General features: G+C 59.8%; 2 protein-coding genes across 2 annotated transcripts in view; both read left to right on the forward strand.

Annotated features, from left to right (window-relative positions):
* The window catches only part of VOLCADRAFT_103709 (uncharacterized protein), a gene marked incomplete at both ends in the record, with an annotated part of 19,172 nt that extends 9,552 nt beyond the window's left edge, over nt 1-9,620 (forward strand). The window contains 15 exons of the mRNA XM_002947889.1: nt 358-543; nt 952-1,064; nt 1,359-1,422; nt 1,809-1,964; nt 2,188-2,214; nt 2,405-2,804; nt 3,154-3,332; nt 3,659-3,766; nt 4,150-4,267; nt 4,749-4,972; nt 5,907-5,976; nt 6,103-6,596; nt 6,906-7,529; nt 8,020-8,130; nt 8,652-9,620. Coding sequence (XP_002947935.1) covers nt 358-543; nt 952-1,064; nt 1,359-1,422; nt 1,809-1,964; nt 2,188-2,214; nt 2,405-2,804; nt 3,154-3,332; nt 3,659-3,766; nt 4,150-4,267; nt 4,749-4,972; nt 5,907-5,976; nt 6,103-6,596; nt 6,906-7,529; nt 8,020-8,130; nt 8,652-9,620 — 3,843 coding nt within the window. The remainder of the gene's footprint in view (nt 1-357; nt 544-951; nt 1,065-1,358; nt 1,423-1,808; nt 1,965-2,187; nt 2,215-2,404; nt 2,805-3,153; nt 3,333-3,658; nt 3,767-4,149; nt 4,268-4,748; nt 4,973-5,906; nt 5,977-6,102; nt 6,597-6,905; nt 7,530-8,019; nt 8,131-8,651) is intronic.
* A 2,559-nt stretch (nt 9,621-12,179) lies between these two features.
* On the forward strand, nt 12,180-15,526 carry VOLCADRAFT_73549 (uncharacterized protein). Its single transcript, XM_002947890.1, has 7 exons — nt 12,180-12,307; nt 12,638-12,759; nt 13,158-13,223; nt 13,346-13,474; nt 13,681-13,907; nt 14,041-14,182; nt 14,378-15,526. The coding sequence occupies exons 1-7, from the start codon at nt 12,202-12,204 to the stop codon at nt 14,744-14,746; spliced, it is 1,161 nt and encodes a 386-aa protein (XP_002947936.1). The 5' UTR covers nt 12,180-12,201; the 3' UTR covers nt 14,747-15,526.
* The last annotated feature ends 25 nt before the right edge of the window (nt 15,527-15,551 follow it).

Consider the following 15,551-nt stretch of genomic DNA (forward strand, 5'->3'; position numbering starts at 1 on the left):
GGAGGGGGAGAGAGGGGTAGGGGCGAAGGTTACTTTCTTACATTATGCAAGAGCGAGTCCAGGACATAACTGCGGGGTTCAAAGTACCACAACCCGGGGTTAGCGGGAAGGGGAGGGGAAAGGGAAGGGGGACCGCAATTTAGAACATGAATTAGTTACATGTTTTAGTTGTGGAAGTCAACAAACCTCCATTTTGAAGCTCCGAAGCTGTCCAGTGGGAGTGGGCGTCTGTCTGTCTGTCTGCAATTCCTCCCATCTCCATGCTTTCATCTTTCTGTCTGTCCGTCTGTCTGTCCGTCTGTCTGTCTGTGGCGCACTCCACACACACACCCCGCCCCCCACCCCTATCATTCCCAGATGAGTCGCCGCGAGGTGGACGGAGTGGTTCTGGGTATGGGCGGCTGTGTGGTGACGGAGGAGGGTCTGTGGGTGCCCCCCGCCAAGATGACGCTGGGGGAGATGCGGGTGGAGCTCACGGCGGGGGGGATGGAGGCCTCGGCAGCTGCGGGGCTGGCGAGGAAGGAGCTGCAGAAGCTGATCAAGGTGGGTACGGGGGCGCACGAAGAAGGGGCAGCCGGGGGTAGATAGAAGCGAGGGGAGGGGGAGGGGCAGCCGCGGGCAGATCGTGTACAGCGTTCGGTGTTAGTGGGGGCCTTGTGCCGGAGTGTGTGAGAGGGGGACATTAGGACTTCGTTGTGGGTGGCCATATTGGAGGGATTTTCGGGGGGGAATAGGTGTGGCGCAGGGGCTGAATTGGCAGCCGCACGGAGACTAGGCTGGGAGCGGTGCTGTAAGATGCGACGGGAGGGACCATGACCGAAAGGAGGATGCGTGTAATGCACACAATTGGACAGCACGGCGCGGCGTGGCGCGACACGGGGAGACAGCTGAACGCCATTCCGGCAATGTTCGACATGTTGTTCCTTCCTGTGTACTATCCCTCGTACTCAGGAGCGCCGCGAGCGGCTTCCCAGCAACCTCTTGGAGATGCAGGCTCGGTTGGAGGCGACGGTGGCGGCTCAGGAGGAGGCGGAGGAGGAGCGGCGGGCTGCGGAGATGGAGGAGTGAGTCCGGGGTGGCGAGCGGGGGGGGGGACGGGAGGGGGCCATGCTGGCTGTGGTGGTGGTGGTGGTGATGGTGGGGGTGTGTTGAGCTGTTCGTTCGCCTATTGCCCGGAGGGGCTGCCGCCCGCACTTGTACGCCCCCTTCCTGTACCTTTCCCCCATTCTCCACGATGAGGGGGGCCTCGGCTCGCATTCCTTCCCTGCCTCCCTACCTCTCTCTCCTCCTTCCCTACCTACCTACCTACCTACCCTCCCGACTGGGCTGCATGGCCTCCTGCCCTCCCGGCTGTTCAGGAATGTGTACGAGGGCGAGGAGGAGTACGACGATGACGAGCCGGATATGGACACACTGGATGTGGTGAGTGAGGGGTTGGGGGCGGGGGCGGGTTTCACACCGCCGCGTCCAAGTACTCCATTCTGCCCCACCACACACACACATCACCCTCCCTCACCCCTGGAGCACACGTCCCCGCTTCGCCCCTTCCCTCTCCCCGACGGCTGCTCCGTGTCCATGAAAAATGAAAAAGTTTCCCTTCACCCGCATCTCCACCGTATCTCCTCCTCCTCCTCCTCCATTCGCCCCAAACCCTAAGTTACAACCTCCTCTTACCCCCCCCCCCCGACCCCAGTGGTGCCATGGCCGGCGGCAGCTGATGTTTGTCCAAGCACACATGCACGCTGCTGTGCCATCATATTAATCTCCCTTCCCGTTCACCCTATCCCCCTTTTCTCTTCCCGCTCCAGAACATCGCCAGCATCATCGCGGACGAGGGCACCTTCGAGGGCGGCGACTCCCTGGAGGAGAGCGCCACGTTCCTGGCGGCGGCGGGGGGCAAGCTCGTGCTGACGGAGGAGGCAGGGAGGGCGGAACGTGCTGGTGCGGAGGGGGACGGAGAGGAGGTGAGAAGGGGTGGCGAGGGGAGGGGCATGGAATAAGATCATTGGATTGGGTGCGGGGTGCGGGACATGGGAATTAGTGGCTTGGTGCAGGATTCATTTGGTTGACGGGAGGTTGGTGGTGTGGTGGGGAAGGGGAGGTTGTGGAGGGGTCCCGTCCAGGGAGGGAGGTAGCCGCCGGGTACAATCCTGTATTGTTAATGCATACTGTTCCACTCGTGGACAGGACGAGCATGATGACGTAAGAGACAGGGTAAGGGGGGTTGAGGGGGTTCCCGGGAATTTGAGCTTTCACACACATATAATACTTACATACATAAGTAGATGCAACTAACATGCCTACGCCTAACATTTCGCGTTCTCCTCCTCGTTCCTTTTTCTTCTTTCTCTCGCGCGCGTGCGCGTGGGCCCCGCTATCACCCACCCCCTCCCTGCTCCGGAAGGACGATGACCTTGACGAGGAGGATGATATGGAGGAGGGCTTCGCGGAGGATACGCCAGCGGCGGCGTCAAGGAAGCGCCGCCAGCGGCGCCGCCGCGGCGCTGCTGCCGCCGCCGCCGCCGTCGACGATGACGATATCGCGGATTTGGACCTGGAGGACGAAGATGAGGAGTACGACGACGGTGATGTTGATGACGACGACGAGGAGTTGTTGGGTTTGGAGGATGACGGATCCCCCCCCCTGGGTGATGGTCTGGGTCCCGCCTCCTCCGCTGCCCCCGAGGACCTGGACTGGGAGGTGGAGCGGGGTGGTGGTGAGGAGGGGGAGGACGATGCGATCATCCTGGACCAGCTGCTGAGTATGTCCGTCATGGACTCGTCGCGGTACAACGACACGGCGGGTGGGTGGAAGAGGGAGGGTTGCGGGGTGGGGGCGGGGGTCATGGGGTGCTGGGTTTGGGGAGTGGCGGGGTGTGGTTGCTGCGGGCATCTCTTGCGTGTGTGTGTGGGGGGGGAGCATCAGCGGGAGGGAAGAAGCTGAACATGGGTTGGGGGTGGGGGTGGAGGGTTTAGGGGGTGTTATGAGGAGGTAGGGTCGTACTGGGGAGTGTTGCCTGATAGGGCTGGCGGCAGGAGGGCAAGGGACGGGGAGGGGAGGGGAGGCATGAGATATGGACGGCACACGCAGCCACCGCAACCCCAACCCACACACCACCACCATCTACCTCAACCCCAATCCCAACCCTGCAGGCATGGTTGTTGCCATGCGCATGCTGGAGTTGTGGGTGGCTGTGGGTTGCTCCCCCACCCCTCCCGACCTGATGATGCTGTACGAGGGAGCCACCCTCGAGGAGCACCCCCGCTGCTGTGCGGACCTGGCGGAGCAGCTACCCGCACTGCTGGTGGCGGGGGAGGTCAGCCGGGAACAGGTACGGGCCAGGAGGAAGGGGGAAGGAGGGGGGCGGGGGGGAGGAAGGGGGGTAACAGTAAGGGGAAGGAGGGAGACAGGTAGAGGGGTTGGTGGAGGGAGGGATCCGGTTGGGGAGAGGGAGGGGGTGCGGCTGGGGGTGGGAGGGGGCGAAGTTAGGACAAGGTAGGAAACCATGCTCAGATCCTTTTAAAACTAGTAACACACATACATACACATACACATTTGGTGGTTACAAATATAGCCTTTTGACGCCGCAGCCCCCCTCTAACCCCCAAACTCCCCTCTGCGCCACCCTCTCTGCCCCCCTTTCTACATTCCCCCCAGTTATCCGAGATGTTGGTCACCCTGGCCAACGTCTGTCTGCGACCCGGCAGTGCGGACAGCGAGGCGGCGGACCGGGTGGTGACGGTGATGGAGGATAACAAGCTGCAGGTGGGGCAAAGGGGGGAGGGAGAAAACGCAGGAAACAGGAGGATTGGGGAGAAGGGGGTGTGGGGCGGGTGTGTGTGGAGAGAAGGGGGGGCTTGGAAGGGGTTAAGAGGGCAGCGAGCGCGTGTGGATGTCAGGGAGGGAGGAAGGGAGGGAGTGTGCGCGTTCGCAGTCGTATTTTGCGCCGCCTGCGGACGCGGAGGACATGTATGTACGCGTGCTCGCAGCCCTGTACGACATCTGCGGTACGGCAACTTCCCCCGCAACCCCCAACGCCCTCTTCCCCCGACTGCTGTCCCAACGCCACGCGGCTGCCTATCACTCCCTGTCTGTCTGTACGTCTGTCTTTCTGTTTCGTCCACCTTCCCTCCGTCCTGCCGTACCAGGTCCCTGCTGACGTGTACTCCGGGTTGGAGGCGGCCCTGGGCGGTCGCCCCCGCATGCGGGACTCGGTGCTGGGGGTGGCGGGGGGCAGGCTGGAGGACACCGACATGGACCTGACGGGTGGGTGAGGGGGCCGGGGGGTGAGGGGAATGAGGGGGGCCCGGGTTTAGGTGGGGGTTAGGTTTAGGTGGACCGCGGTAATCAGAGGGGTACGGAGTGTGGGGGGAGGGGTAGAGGTAGAGGAAGGAATGTGAGGAAGCGAGATGCTGGCAATGTAAGGTCAGGTGGTAGGCGGGTCGGAGGATCGCGAATTTCATCCAGCCTGGGGCTGGACCAGTCCAGTCTATGGTGTATGGTGGGTTGCCGTATGGTGGCGTGGAGGGGAAGGAGGTAGGGAGGTTGGGGGGCACCCCAATGGGGTGTTCCCCGGGGTGCATGTGTGTAGGGTGTGTGTGCTCGGGTGGCGGTGGTGGTGGTGCTTACATACATGCATACATGCATACATGCGTACATATATGGAACTAACCCGCGCATTACTGCCCATCCCACTCCATTCCTCACCCGTCACCTGACTCCGCACTAACCCCCGGTTGTACGACAGGTTCGGGGCTGGAGAGCAGTGTGTCCGTAGTGGGTGATGAGGAGGACGAGGGGGAGGGGGGTGAGGGGGTATTGGAGGGGGTGCTGGGGGCAGGGGAGGGAGAGGAGGAGGAGGAAGAGGAGGAGGGGGGTGCGGAGGAGGAGGGCGAGGGCGAGGAGGAGGAGCTGGAACTGTACGGCGAGTACGAGGAGGATCCTGCGCAACTGGAGGCCGAGCAACTGGAGGTGCGGGCCGAGCAACTGGAGATGGTGGTGGAGGGGAAGGGCATGAAATTAGGTGGTGCACGTGTGGCATGATTGCGTCCTTGGGAGGTCATCCGGACAACGTCATGAGTATGACGACCCTCGTGTCCCCCGGGCACCTCACCTCACCTCACCCCACCTCACCTCACCTCACCTCACCTCACCTCACCTCACCCCACCTCACCTCACCTCACCTCACCTCACCTCACCCCACCTCAACTCAACTCAACTCAACTCAACTCAACTCAACTCATCTCACCTCAACTCACCCCACCTCACCCCACCTCACCTCACCTCACCTCACCTCACCCCACCTCACCTCACCTCACCTCACCTCACCTCACCTCACCTCACCTCACCTCACCTCAACTCACCTCACCTCACCTCACCTCACCTCACCTCACCTCACCTCACCCCACCTCACCCCACCTCACCCCACCTCACCTCACCTCACCTCACCTCACCTCACCTCACCTCACCTCACCTCACCTCACCTCACCTCACCTCACCTCACCTCACCTCACCTCACCTCACCTCACCTCACCTCACCTCACCTCACCTCACCTCCGGGGGCCCCGCCCACCCACCGCCATCTGGCCCCGGGCGGGCGCTGGGGGCTGGTAGGGGAGTCGGGGTGACCCCTCTCCTTCCACGGGTATACGCCCATGTTATGCTGCGTGTATACATTTACATTTACATTTACATTTACATTTACACACAGTATCTATATCTGTGTGGCGTCATAGAAATGAAACCCGACGTACGGTAATACTCCTGTGTGTGTGTTTTCCTCTTCCCTTGGCACTGCTTACCTCCCCCCCCCCGCTGCCCGGTCTCTCTCCCCTTCCTTGGCCTCCCCCCTACTTGGAATTGCACGTACATACAAATACACGCATACACGCGTCCACGGCTGCAGCTTCAGCGGCTGTTCCAGCAGGATGGTGAGGAGGACGATGCCTGGTTGGACGAGCTGGACGACACAACAGGTACGGCCACAGCCGGGCGGGCGGTCACACCTGCGCCCTGAGCCCCTTCCTCCTGAACCTGTTTCCCCGTCATTCCCCCGCTCGGCCCTTCTCTACTCCATCACTCTCTTTTCCGTATCCGCACAGACTTAGAGGAAGTACGAGCAGCCGCTGAGGCCGAGGCCGAGGCTGCCCGCCAAGCCGAGATGGTGGCGGCCACCCTGGAGTCCGTACGAGCACGCAACCCCCTGGCGGCGGCCCTCCTGGAGCGCCAGTTAGCGGCGATGCAGCAGGCGGCGGAGGCGCTGGCGGAGGCCGAGGCGGCGGACGAGGCCGAGGGCGAGGAGGAGGGCCAGCTGCCCGCTGAAGCCGGCACGGAGGCCGGAGCTGGCGGGATAGTGCCGTACGGCGCTGGCGGCATGGACGGGGCTGAGGGTTGGGAGGCGGAGGAGGATGCAGAGGAGGGAGGAGAGGGGGAGGAGGAGGAGGGCGGGGACTTGGCGGATTTGGGAGCGATGGCTATGGAGGCGGAGTGGGATGCTTCGGCGGTTCTGGAGCTGCCGCCGGTGGTGTTGGCGGAGGCGGCGGCGGCGACGGAGGCGGATTTGGACGAGACGGGCGGCCTGGAGGAAGAAGACAGGGTGGGTGCTGGTGTGTGGACGTGTGGACATTGCAGAGAGGACACCAAATGTGTGTGTGCATGTATGTATGTATATGGGCGGGGGTTAGGTCCCCCTATAGGTACTGCGGGGGTGTCCTGCCACCTCAGTGCTGCTGTTTTGTTGCATCCCGTATTGGAGCCCGTACTGGTAGGCTCTCCTTAGCCCCCCCCCACCGCATGCGCGCACTCTCCCTTAAGTCCTGTTGGATTATGCACGATTGCATAAACTGTTTTTCCGTTGTACGGCATTGGAGCACTCCCTTCCTTACTCCCCAACCCCACCCCACAGATACTGCTCCGCCGTATCGCCAGCAAGGCCCGGGTGCTAGCCCAGCTCAGCGCCCTCAACGACATGGCCGCACAAGCACACCCCGACGGCGCAGCAGCGGCGGACGCAGAGGTGACGGAGGCGCTTCGCCGCGTACGACAAGCTATGGCGGAGGGCGCCGCCGCTACCTCGATCATAGCCGCCGCGGCGGCAGCAGCCGGCGAAACGCCGGCCAGCTTGGCGGCGGCGGCGGCCGACGAAGCAGGGCTTGATGCTGTGGGATTGGAGCTGGAAGAAGCTGAGGAGGCCGAGGAGGGGGAGGGTGAGGATGTGTTGCTGCCGGAACATTTGGAGCCGGGTGTGGATGAGGAGGCCTTGGATGGGCCGGCTAAGGAGCTGCTGCACAGTGTGATGGCAGAGGCGGAGGCGATACTGGCGGCAGAGGAGGCCGAGGAGGAGGCCGAGGCCGAGGAGGAGGATGGCGGAGCGGGCGAGGCGGAGTGGGAGGAGGAGGAGGAGGAGGGGGCTGAGTTTGATGGGTTGACGGTGGGCGCGGAGGAGACGGCGGCTGATGCGGCGATGTTGCGGCGGTTGCTGGAGGCTGCGGACCAGCTGGGTCCCGAGCTTAATGAGGAGCAGCAGGAGGTGAGAGGGGCTGGCAGGGCTGTGTGCGCGTGTGTATGCCCGCGTATGCCCGCGTATGCCCGCGTATGCCCATGTATGTATGTATGTATGTATGTATGTATGTATGTATGTATGTATGTATGTATGTATGTATGTATGTATGTATGTATGTATGTATGTATGTATGTATCTGTGTGGGGGGTTGGGAAGGTGCGGTCTGTGTGGAGTTTGGGTGTACGTTGGGTGTGTTGATGGCACCCTGTGTGCTCTTAGGGGGAACTGGAGGAGCAGGAATGAGAAGGGGAGGGCGGGAGTGGGTTGCGGTGGAGGTGGAGGTGGAGATGGAGATGGGGGATTACCGGATTTCATTGGGTTGGGCCGTTTGCCGACACCGCCCTGAGTGACCCAGGTGACTCTGGACATGCACGTCAGCTCCCCCCCCCCTACTTCACATCTTCATCCATCCATCCCACCTGACCCATCGCAAACCTGCCGCACACGTGTCATGTAGTTGTACGACATGTTGGAACGCGGTGATACTTCCTCCCTGGAGTCCAAGGTCGGTCCCGAGGTGATGTCCTGGCTGGCGGAGGACCTGCAGCGGCTAGCGGCACAGGAGGAGGTGGGGCGAAGGGGGGAGAGGGGGGGGTCCCGAGCTATGTGGAGGAAAAAGCGAAGATGGGGGAGAGGAAGCTAGCCTGTGGGATAGGGGGGAGAGGGGAGGGCGTACGTGTATGCGTGGGGCACCATGTGTGTGTGGTAGTGGGGGGGAGAGGCGGCAAACCACCCGGACAGGTGCGGAAGCTTACATGGGGTGAGGGTTACATCTCCGCACCTAGAGGGTCCATTACCAGCCACCGTACGCCTAAGGGGCTGCATCGGACCCCGCGCCGACTTCACCTCCCCCCGGACGGCGGCGGCGTCGAACTCCTCCTTCCCTTGCATATGTTTCCCCTGGCCCCCGTATTTTACTTTTCCTCCTACAGCAGGGGCCTTATCTCGGAGTATCGGTCGATGGTATCTCCTCCTCGTCAATCGTCTGTGCTTCGTCGTATCCCTCTGCCCCCTGTCCTTTGTCGCTTTTTCCCACTTTCCCAGCCCTTTAACCCCTATCCCAACCTTGCTGAACCCCCGTTTTCGCAGGTTGAGCTCCAGGAGGGCCCTATGGGTGGGCTGGCGGAGCAGCAGCAGCAGCAGCCGCAGCAGGGCGAGGAGGAGGAGGAGGAGGAGCTGGGCGACGGTGTGCCCGAGCTACCCCTGGGCTGGCGCCTCAACGACCGCTTTATGGACACCTTTGCGGCGGTGCTGCGGGAGCGGGCGGCCGCAGCGGCGGAGCGCGGCATCGCGGACGACGGCCCCGAGGTGGCCGCTGTGGATGCGCTGCTGGCCATGGCGTATGGCTACCGGCCGCAGGGCGCGGCGGACCTGCAGGAGGAGGAGGAGGAGGAAGATCGGTGGCAGGGTGAGGGTGAGGAGGTGGACGAGGAGTTGGAGACAGTGCAACGGGAGGCAAGAGAGGCGTTGCAGGCGCTGGCAAAGGAGATGGGGGGCCCTGGTGAGGCGGCTGCGCGGGAGGCGGCGGAGCGGGCGCTGGAGGAGGTGATGGCCGTGCAGACGGAGCGGTACGAAGAGGCCAAAGCGGAGGAGGAGGCGGGGCCGAGGGTGCAGGTGCCGCTGCCGGCGACTGCGGCCGCGGCGGCTGCGGCAGCTCTGGCGGCGGGCGGGTTGGAGGAGGGGCCCGCAGACTGGGAGGAAGAGGGCGAGGGCGAGGAGGAGGAGGGGGAGGAAAGGGGAGGGGCCGGCAGCGGGTTTAAGGTTTCGGAGGCGGTGCCACCGGAGGTGGCGGCTGCGTTGCTTCAGAGCCTGCGGCCGGTTGCGGGTCCCGTGTATTTTGGGGCGCAGCAGCGGCAGCAGCGTGAGGAGGAGGAGGAGGAGGAGGAGGAGGATGGCGGGCTCGTGGGAACGTCCACAGCCGCGGTGGCGGAGATGGCGCCGCAGGCGGAGGAGGAGGAGGAGGAGGCAGAGGAGGAAGAGCCGCCTGTCCGAGGCAAGGGGCGAGGGCGGAGTGGCAGCGGGCCGGGCAGCGCGCGGGCGCGGAGGGGCTTCCGGTAAAAGGTTGCAATGGTGTTGATTATGCGGAGTGGGAGGGGGGAAATTGCAATTTCTCTTACCCGAGATGATGTGGGTACTGTGGATTGGGCTGTACACTGGGCATCGCGTAGTACGTCCACTGTCGGTCATGTTGCCGTCCCTAGTGCCGTGGGGGTGCCCTCCTGGGGCTTCATAGGTGTCGGGGTCGGCATCGGTAAGGGGTTAGTGCATCAGATGTGTACGGATGCAAGTGCCCTTCCTTGTCGATTATGGTTGTGGGGAACGCTGGTCGGTGGCAGGACGGTGGCACGTCAGTCTGCGTAGTGTAGGGAAGGGGGGGGCCTGTGTTTGACTCAGTTTAAGGCCTTTGCAGAAACGGTGGTGGCAGTCCGTACTCAGGGGCAGCAGGCGGCAGGGCATTGACATCAGCACCGGGGCGAGGGCGCTTTGGTGGTCGTGGTGTGCGTTGGTACTGGGGGGAGCCCTGCGGGCCTGCAGAGGAGGGAGCAAGCGGCTGACCTCATCCAGGGCGGGGCGACCGCACGTCTCGTCTCTACATATACTTGTAAGGCTCATAGGGCACTTAAGAACTGCGCACTGAGGCAGCTGCAGCGATTGCGGTTGAGGGCAGGTGAGACCGCTACCTGGCGGTGGTGGTAGTGGGGTTGCCACATGAATGGAGCCGGTGGAGCGCTGTCCGTGTGGGGAAGGACACGTATCAGGCGCGTCCTCTTGTCCGTCTCAATCTGCAGACGTAGTCCCTGCCACGACCAGCTCCGTTGCCGCTATTGCACCACCACCGGACCGCGTTGGTTCACCAGGGTATTTGCCGCGAAAAGTTGAAATGAAGTTAAGTGACCTTCACAGGGGCCCATCTGGTGGCTGATGTGGTACAACTATTGCCATGTATTCAACGAATGGTAATGGCGCGCCTCGCCTAGTGGTGGTTCAAGCCACTGACTATGCACCCAATCGCCTAGTAGCCCGGTCCGGAGCGCAAGGCTGTAGCGGTCGGTAAAGTTCAGCTACAGGGTCCGCAGCTTAGCCGAGAAGAACGCCCGTTTGTGTGAGTCACGAATTTACGGCCGAGGATGGCGCCACGTGTGAGTCGAGTCGGAGGGTTATGAAGTCATGTGGTACGCGGCAGTAGTTGCTTGCAAACGGGGATTAGGTGAGTGGCTGGGTAGGTGGCGTTTACCGCGGCCCCGGGCATCACGCAGCAGCAGCAGCAGCACCCTCAGTGTCCGACTGTTGCTTCAGATTCTGCTGGTGAAAGTGGGTTGTGTGCCCGTCACCAGCTGGTAATTCTGCAGCCGCACTTGCCCGACTATGACATCTGGGTCGCTTGCCTGTACATGTACGCAAGACGGAAAACAGCTGAAGGGGGCTTGAGCACCCTGGGGTTGGTGTCCGTCTGCCTGCTTGCCTGCCAGCAATAAAATAGTATACCACAACAAACTCAAACTGGCGAACTCCCTATGGAAGCCTTATTACACATTGTAACATCCTCTTTTAGGGGCTCCCCAACCTTATGGAGGTGCCGTTCTGCTGAAAGTCAGCAACAAGGACCGCAGAGCGTGTAATTTTGTTGCATGATTGTTGCTGTCATGAAGTTGCTGTCAAAGATTTTCAAATTTATCTTCCGAATATCTGGCCCCGCGCTTCGCTTGAATTGCCGAACTATACATATCGGTTACTTATGCTACCTCGATGCATATGGAGTTGCTATATTTGTGCGTTTGGGCGTATGGAGGGCTCCTTGATGGCCCGTTACCGATAAAACAACTATCGGCGAACACCAACCATCGACCATGACACAGTTGCTTCTGCAAATCATGCCAAGGTGGTGGGTAAGGCCATGCTTGCACGCTTGCATATCAACACAGCAATGTACGAGCGGCCCTACACGCCACACCGCTCACACACAATGCGCGCATATCTCATACCCTATGGGAGTGGTTTAGGTCCTTTCAGGCTTGTCCACATGGCTAATGTGCAGCACATTAACAACATAGGCCTGGCATTAGTCCACGTGCTTAAAACGATTGATGTCCACGACTGGCACCGTGTCCATATGCAAGAAGCACTGCCTGACCCGCTGGGACGTTGGTCGAAGACGTCACAACCTCTGTGCGTGCATGGACACCAACAATATATCGTGACAACCCGTATAAGATCTAGTCCAACTTGCGAGCAGTGCTCATCGGGGTGCGGTCCGGTCGCCTACGCCTTCCGTTTTGGCGGTAAGCAAGACTTCAGCATGCTCTAGTCAACTGTTCGGATGTATGGGGACATTCTTACATGGCGCTTAAAAAGCCGTGTGCACAGATGCCGATGGACGTTCCCACGGCATTCGCGCAACAGTCGACTCAGAGGGCACTAACAGTCACTGTTAGGACTCAGGATCCTTGTCAATCTGGCAGAGCGTATTGCTCAAGTTCATGACTTCTCGTTTACCTAAGATTCTAAACGGCCGTATGGAAAACTCATTTGTTCGAGTGTGCTCCGTACGGCGGGGGCCTTGCGCACCATCTTTCATGGTTTTAAGGCACTGTGGTCACGTCGGAGACTTTAGGGACACTTTTGTCGCTCATTTCCACTGATGTCTCCTGCTCAGCTGATGAAGAGTGCTTCTCGCGCGGCCGTGCGCCCGGCGCGTTCGGCCGTCCGTGCCTTGGCGCAGCAGCGCACGCAGGCCAAGTCTGCTGGTAAGACTACAAATGCCAATTCTCTTATCACAAAATTTTGATTCCATTTCCAGTAGTGTTGCTTCCTTGAGGCCTGATTGGTAACCACGGATTGCTCGTTTGGCAGCCCATGCATAGAGAGGAATGAAGTATAAACCATACTGTAGTAGGGCCTATCCAATCTGTGGAACGCAGCCAGGGTGCGGGGATTTAAGGGGTTCGTCCAGACATCAGATTGATGATTGTGGGTCATAGCCGTCGAGGGAAGTTTGCACGTACACAAGTGTGCCGCTCTTTGCACACGCTTAAGTCGGACTATTTACTGACGGGTTGCTGATCTGTATCATGCAGTGCGTAAGTCGCTCGCGACTGGTCTGCTCGCCAGCAGCGTCCTCCTTCAGTCGCAGGCTGCGCGCGCTGCGGAGGCGGATCAGCTGGACACCACCGTCGAGACCGTTGTTGGTGCTGTCAAGGTCAGTAAGGGTTGGGGGACATAGGTTCGTGTTATGCCGTGCCGCGTTATGCTGTTTGGGGAAATGATTCCTTGCTCGAGTTAGATGCTTCTCGCTTTACTCACCATGACAAGCGACAATGGACGTGATGTATCACCTCCTCACGGACTTTGGTCGCATATCTTCATTGCTGATTCCAAGAGAAGTGATTGTTCTATGACATGAAAATCTTCACTGCATGCTTGCTGCAACTACCGCGGCGTAATTTCATCCTAGCATTGGACACGACTGTAGGCGAGCGTTACGTGTCGTGTGTCGTCGCCCGGCAGGTCCCTGGCGAGGATATCCCCCTTATAAGTTACTCCGATACATGTGCGAATTCTAATATAATTTACATCCGCTGTTTACGCCCATGGCAGGCCACTGGTGAGGTCGTGAAGGCCGGTATCTCCACCATCCAGACCGGCGTGAAGATCCTCAAGGAGGTATGTTCGGGATAAGAATTTGAGGTTTGGGTCTTGTGTTGGTCGCTTGATAATATGTTGGCCCCGTGAGAACAGCTACTGATGCAATTATCTTACGCGGTTGAAGCCCTCGACTTGCGCAGGGCTACGATGTGGCTGCCCCAATCGCCAAGCAGGCCGTGGACACTGTTGCTCCCGTGGTTGTTGAGGCCGCGAAGAAGACTGTCGAGCTGGCACAGCCTGCGATTGATGCCGCCGCCCCGGCAATCTCGGTATGTTGGATAGGGCCTTATTGTGGCTACAAAACCCGGCTGTAAAGTAAATGGGTAGTGCTTCCTCATTGTCCTGTAGTCAGTCAATATACATTCTCTTATACGCTGGATTACGGCAATCCATGCGATCCGTGCGTGCGTGCTAACTCTTACGTCCCTTCTCCGATCTCCCACTTCACTCGTGCACCCCAATCTCCCAACCGCAGAACACTGTCTCTGATGTGTTGGAGAGCACGGGTGTCGACCTGTCGGCCGTGACGAACGCGGCGGGCACCGTTGGCGAGGTGGCTGGTACCGCGGTCAGTGCTGCCACCCCAGTTGCCCGCTCCTTGGCTGAGGTCCTCGCTAGCAGTGACCCGGTCACTCTGGGCGAGTACGCTCTAGGCGCTGTGGCTCTCTACTACCTGACGCCCGCTCTGTTCGGGCTGTTCCGGTGAGGCATTGGGATGGGTGTTTGATGTGCTTGCCTAGTTCTCTTTCAGTTGGATGTTGTAGCCGGAGTCGGTAGACTATGAGTCGGACCATATTCACTCTTTGGTTCCTACTTCGTGTTGTTTCACCCACAGTGGCTTTGCTGGTGAGCTGACTGCTGCAGTGGCTCTCGACACTGTGGTGAACGACGCCTCGGCCGTGCTGATTGACATCCGCTCAGCCCGGGAAAAGGAGGCCAGCGGCGTGCCTGATGTGCCCGGTGCTGCCTCAAGCAAGGTGGGCGGTTTATGCAGCTTGTTGCTGTCTTCCATGACCCTATATGTTGTTCATATCCCGAGCTAATATTTGGGCACTCCATACTTATTGCTCACGAAGATTTTCATGCAGAGAAAGTGTCCGTACTCCGTTAGCCAGCCAAGGCCCACGTCGTTCTGACTAAGGGTTTCCTTCTGCTTTCCCTGTACTCTTCAGGTTTTGGAGGTGGAGTTTGCCGCCCTGGAGGACAAGAAGCTGCGCTCTCAGCTGAAGGACCCGTCCTTCATTGAGGCGCAGACCACTGCCCTGCAGATTGCCTCGCTGCGCCGCATCGGGACTAGCAGCAAGGTCATCCTTTTGGACCGCTACGGCGCTTCGGCGGAGGCTGTCGCCCGCGAGCTGGCCAAGAAGGGCTATAGCCGCGTCTTCATTGTGGCTGGTGGCTTCGATGGCCGCGCCGGCTGGATTCAGTCGAAGCTGCAGATTAAGCCTTACACCGCAACGAACTTGACATTCGCTGCCCCGGCCTTCGGTGCACGCACCGGCACGACGTCGACCCGCCGCCTGCCGGCACCGCGCGCGTAATGAGCGTATGAGTGCACTCGCCCATGGTGCCTTTGCTCGAACTGTGCATCGGTAAGAAATGTTGCACTTGATAACTCAGCTTTGTTTTCTCTGGCTATCAAGGATGGACGACTATCATGGGCAGTGCCAATCGCGATATCGTGGGTGTATGGAATTGACGTTGGCAAGGCTGACCTGTTCATGACATCTGTATGACCGGAAACTTGGTTCGATTGGACCCGCGATTTAGCTCCAACGGGTCGATCGTATCGTGAGCGAGCTGTCGGTGGTTGTGACGCAGGGCCATGTGCGTGGTTGACCCTAAGGACCGCAGCAGCAGCTGCAGAGTGAATAACGGCTGCAGCCGCATGGGCGAGAAAGACGAAATTCACATGAGGGTAGGCGAGGAGAGGCTTGTTCAGCCATTAACAGCCCGAAGTATTGCGCCCCCGTTTGTGTGGATTTTGGTAGATCGTGGCGCAAGTAGCGTAGGTTTCCAGCCTGTGGGCTTATATGTTTCAGACGATGATAAAAGTGTAAGAATACGGCAGTGAGTGGCACCTGGCTGAGATGGGTATGCACATGTTGCGCATAGCGAAGGACAAGTTTTTGATGCCGGATTAGCTAAATGGCTGATTCATGTTTGACGCACGTGTGAAAGGGTGTTTTGACGAGTATCTAACATGTATTTGTGAAATGCCATTTTGATAGATAATATTCCTGTGCCAGAAAGATGAGCAACTATTAAAGGGCAAACCTGCAACCCTCCAAGATCTGTCAAGTGTAAGCAAATCGTTACCTACCTAACACTTGACAAAAGCTTATT

This window comes from Volvox carteri (assembly GCF_000143455.1).
Source record: "Volvox carteri f. nagariensis unplaced genomic scaffold VOLCAscaffold_8, whole genome shotgun sequence".
Lineage (NCBI taxonomy): Eukaryota > Viridiplantae > Chlorophyta > Chlorophyceae > Chlamydomonadales > Volvocaceae > Volvox > Volvox carteri.

What these genes read in the sequence shown, in the direction of transcription:
- VOLCADRAFT_73549 (XM_002947890.1), top strand. Translation starts at nt 12,202, where the DNA reads ATGTCTCCTGCTCAGCTGATGAAGAGTGCTTCTCGCGCGGCCGTGCGC. An exon ending in CCGTTGTTGGTGCTGTCAAG is followed by an intron (nt 12,760 to 13,157) that starts GTCAGTAAGGGT and finishes CGCCCATGGCAG; the next exon opens with GCCACTGGTGAGGTCGTGAA. An exon ending in CCGCCGCCCCGGCAATCTCG is followed by an intron (nt 13,475 to 13,680) that starts GTATGTTGGATA and finishes TCCCAACCGCAG; the next exon opens with AACACTGTCTCTGATGTGTT.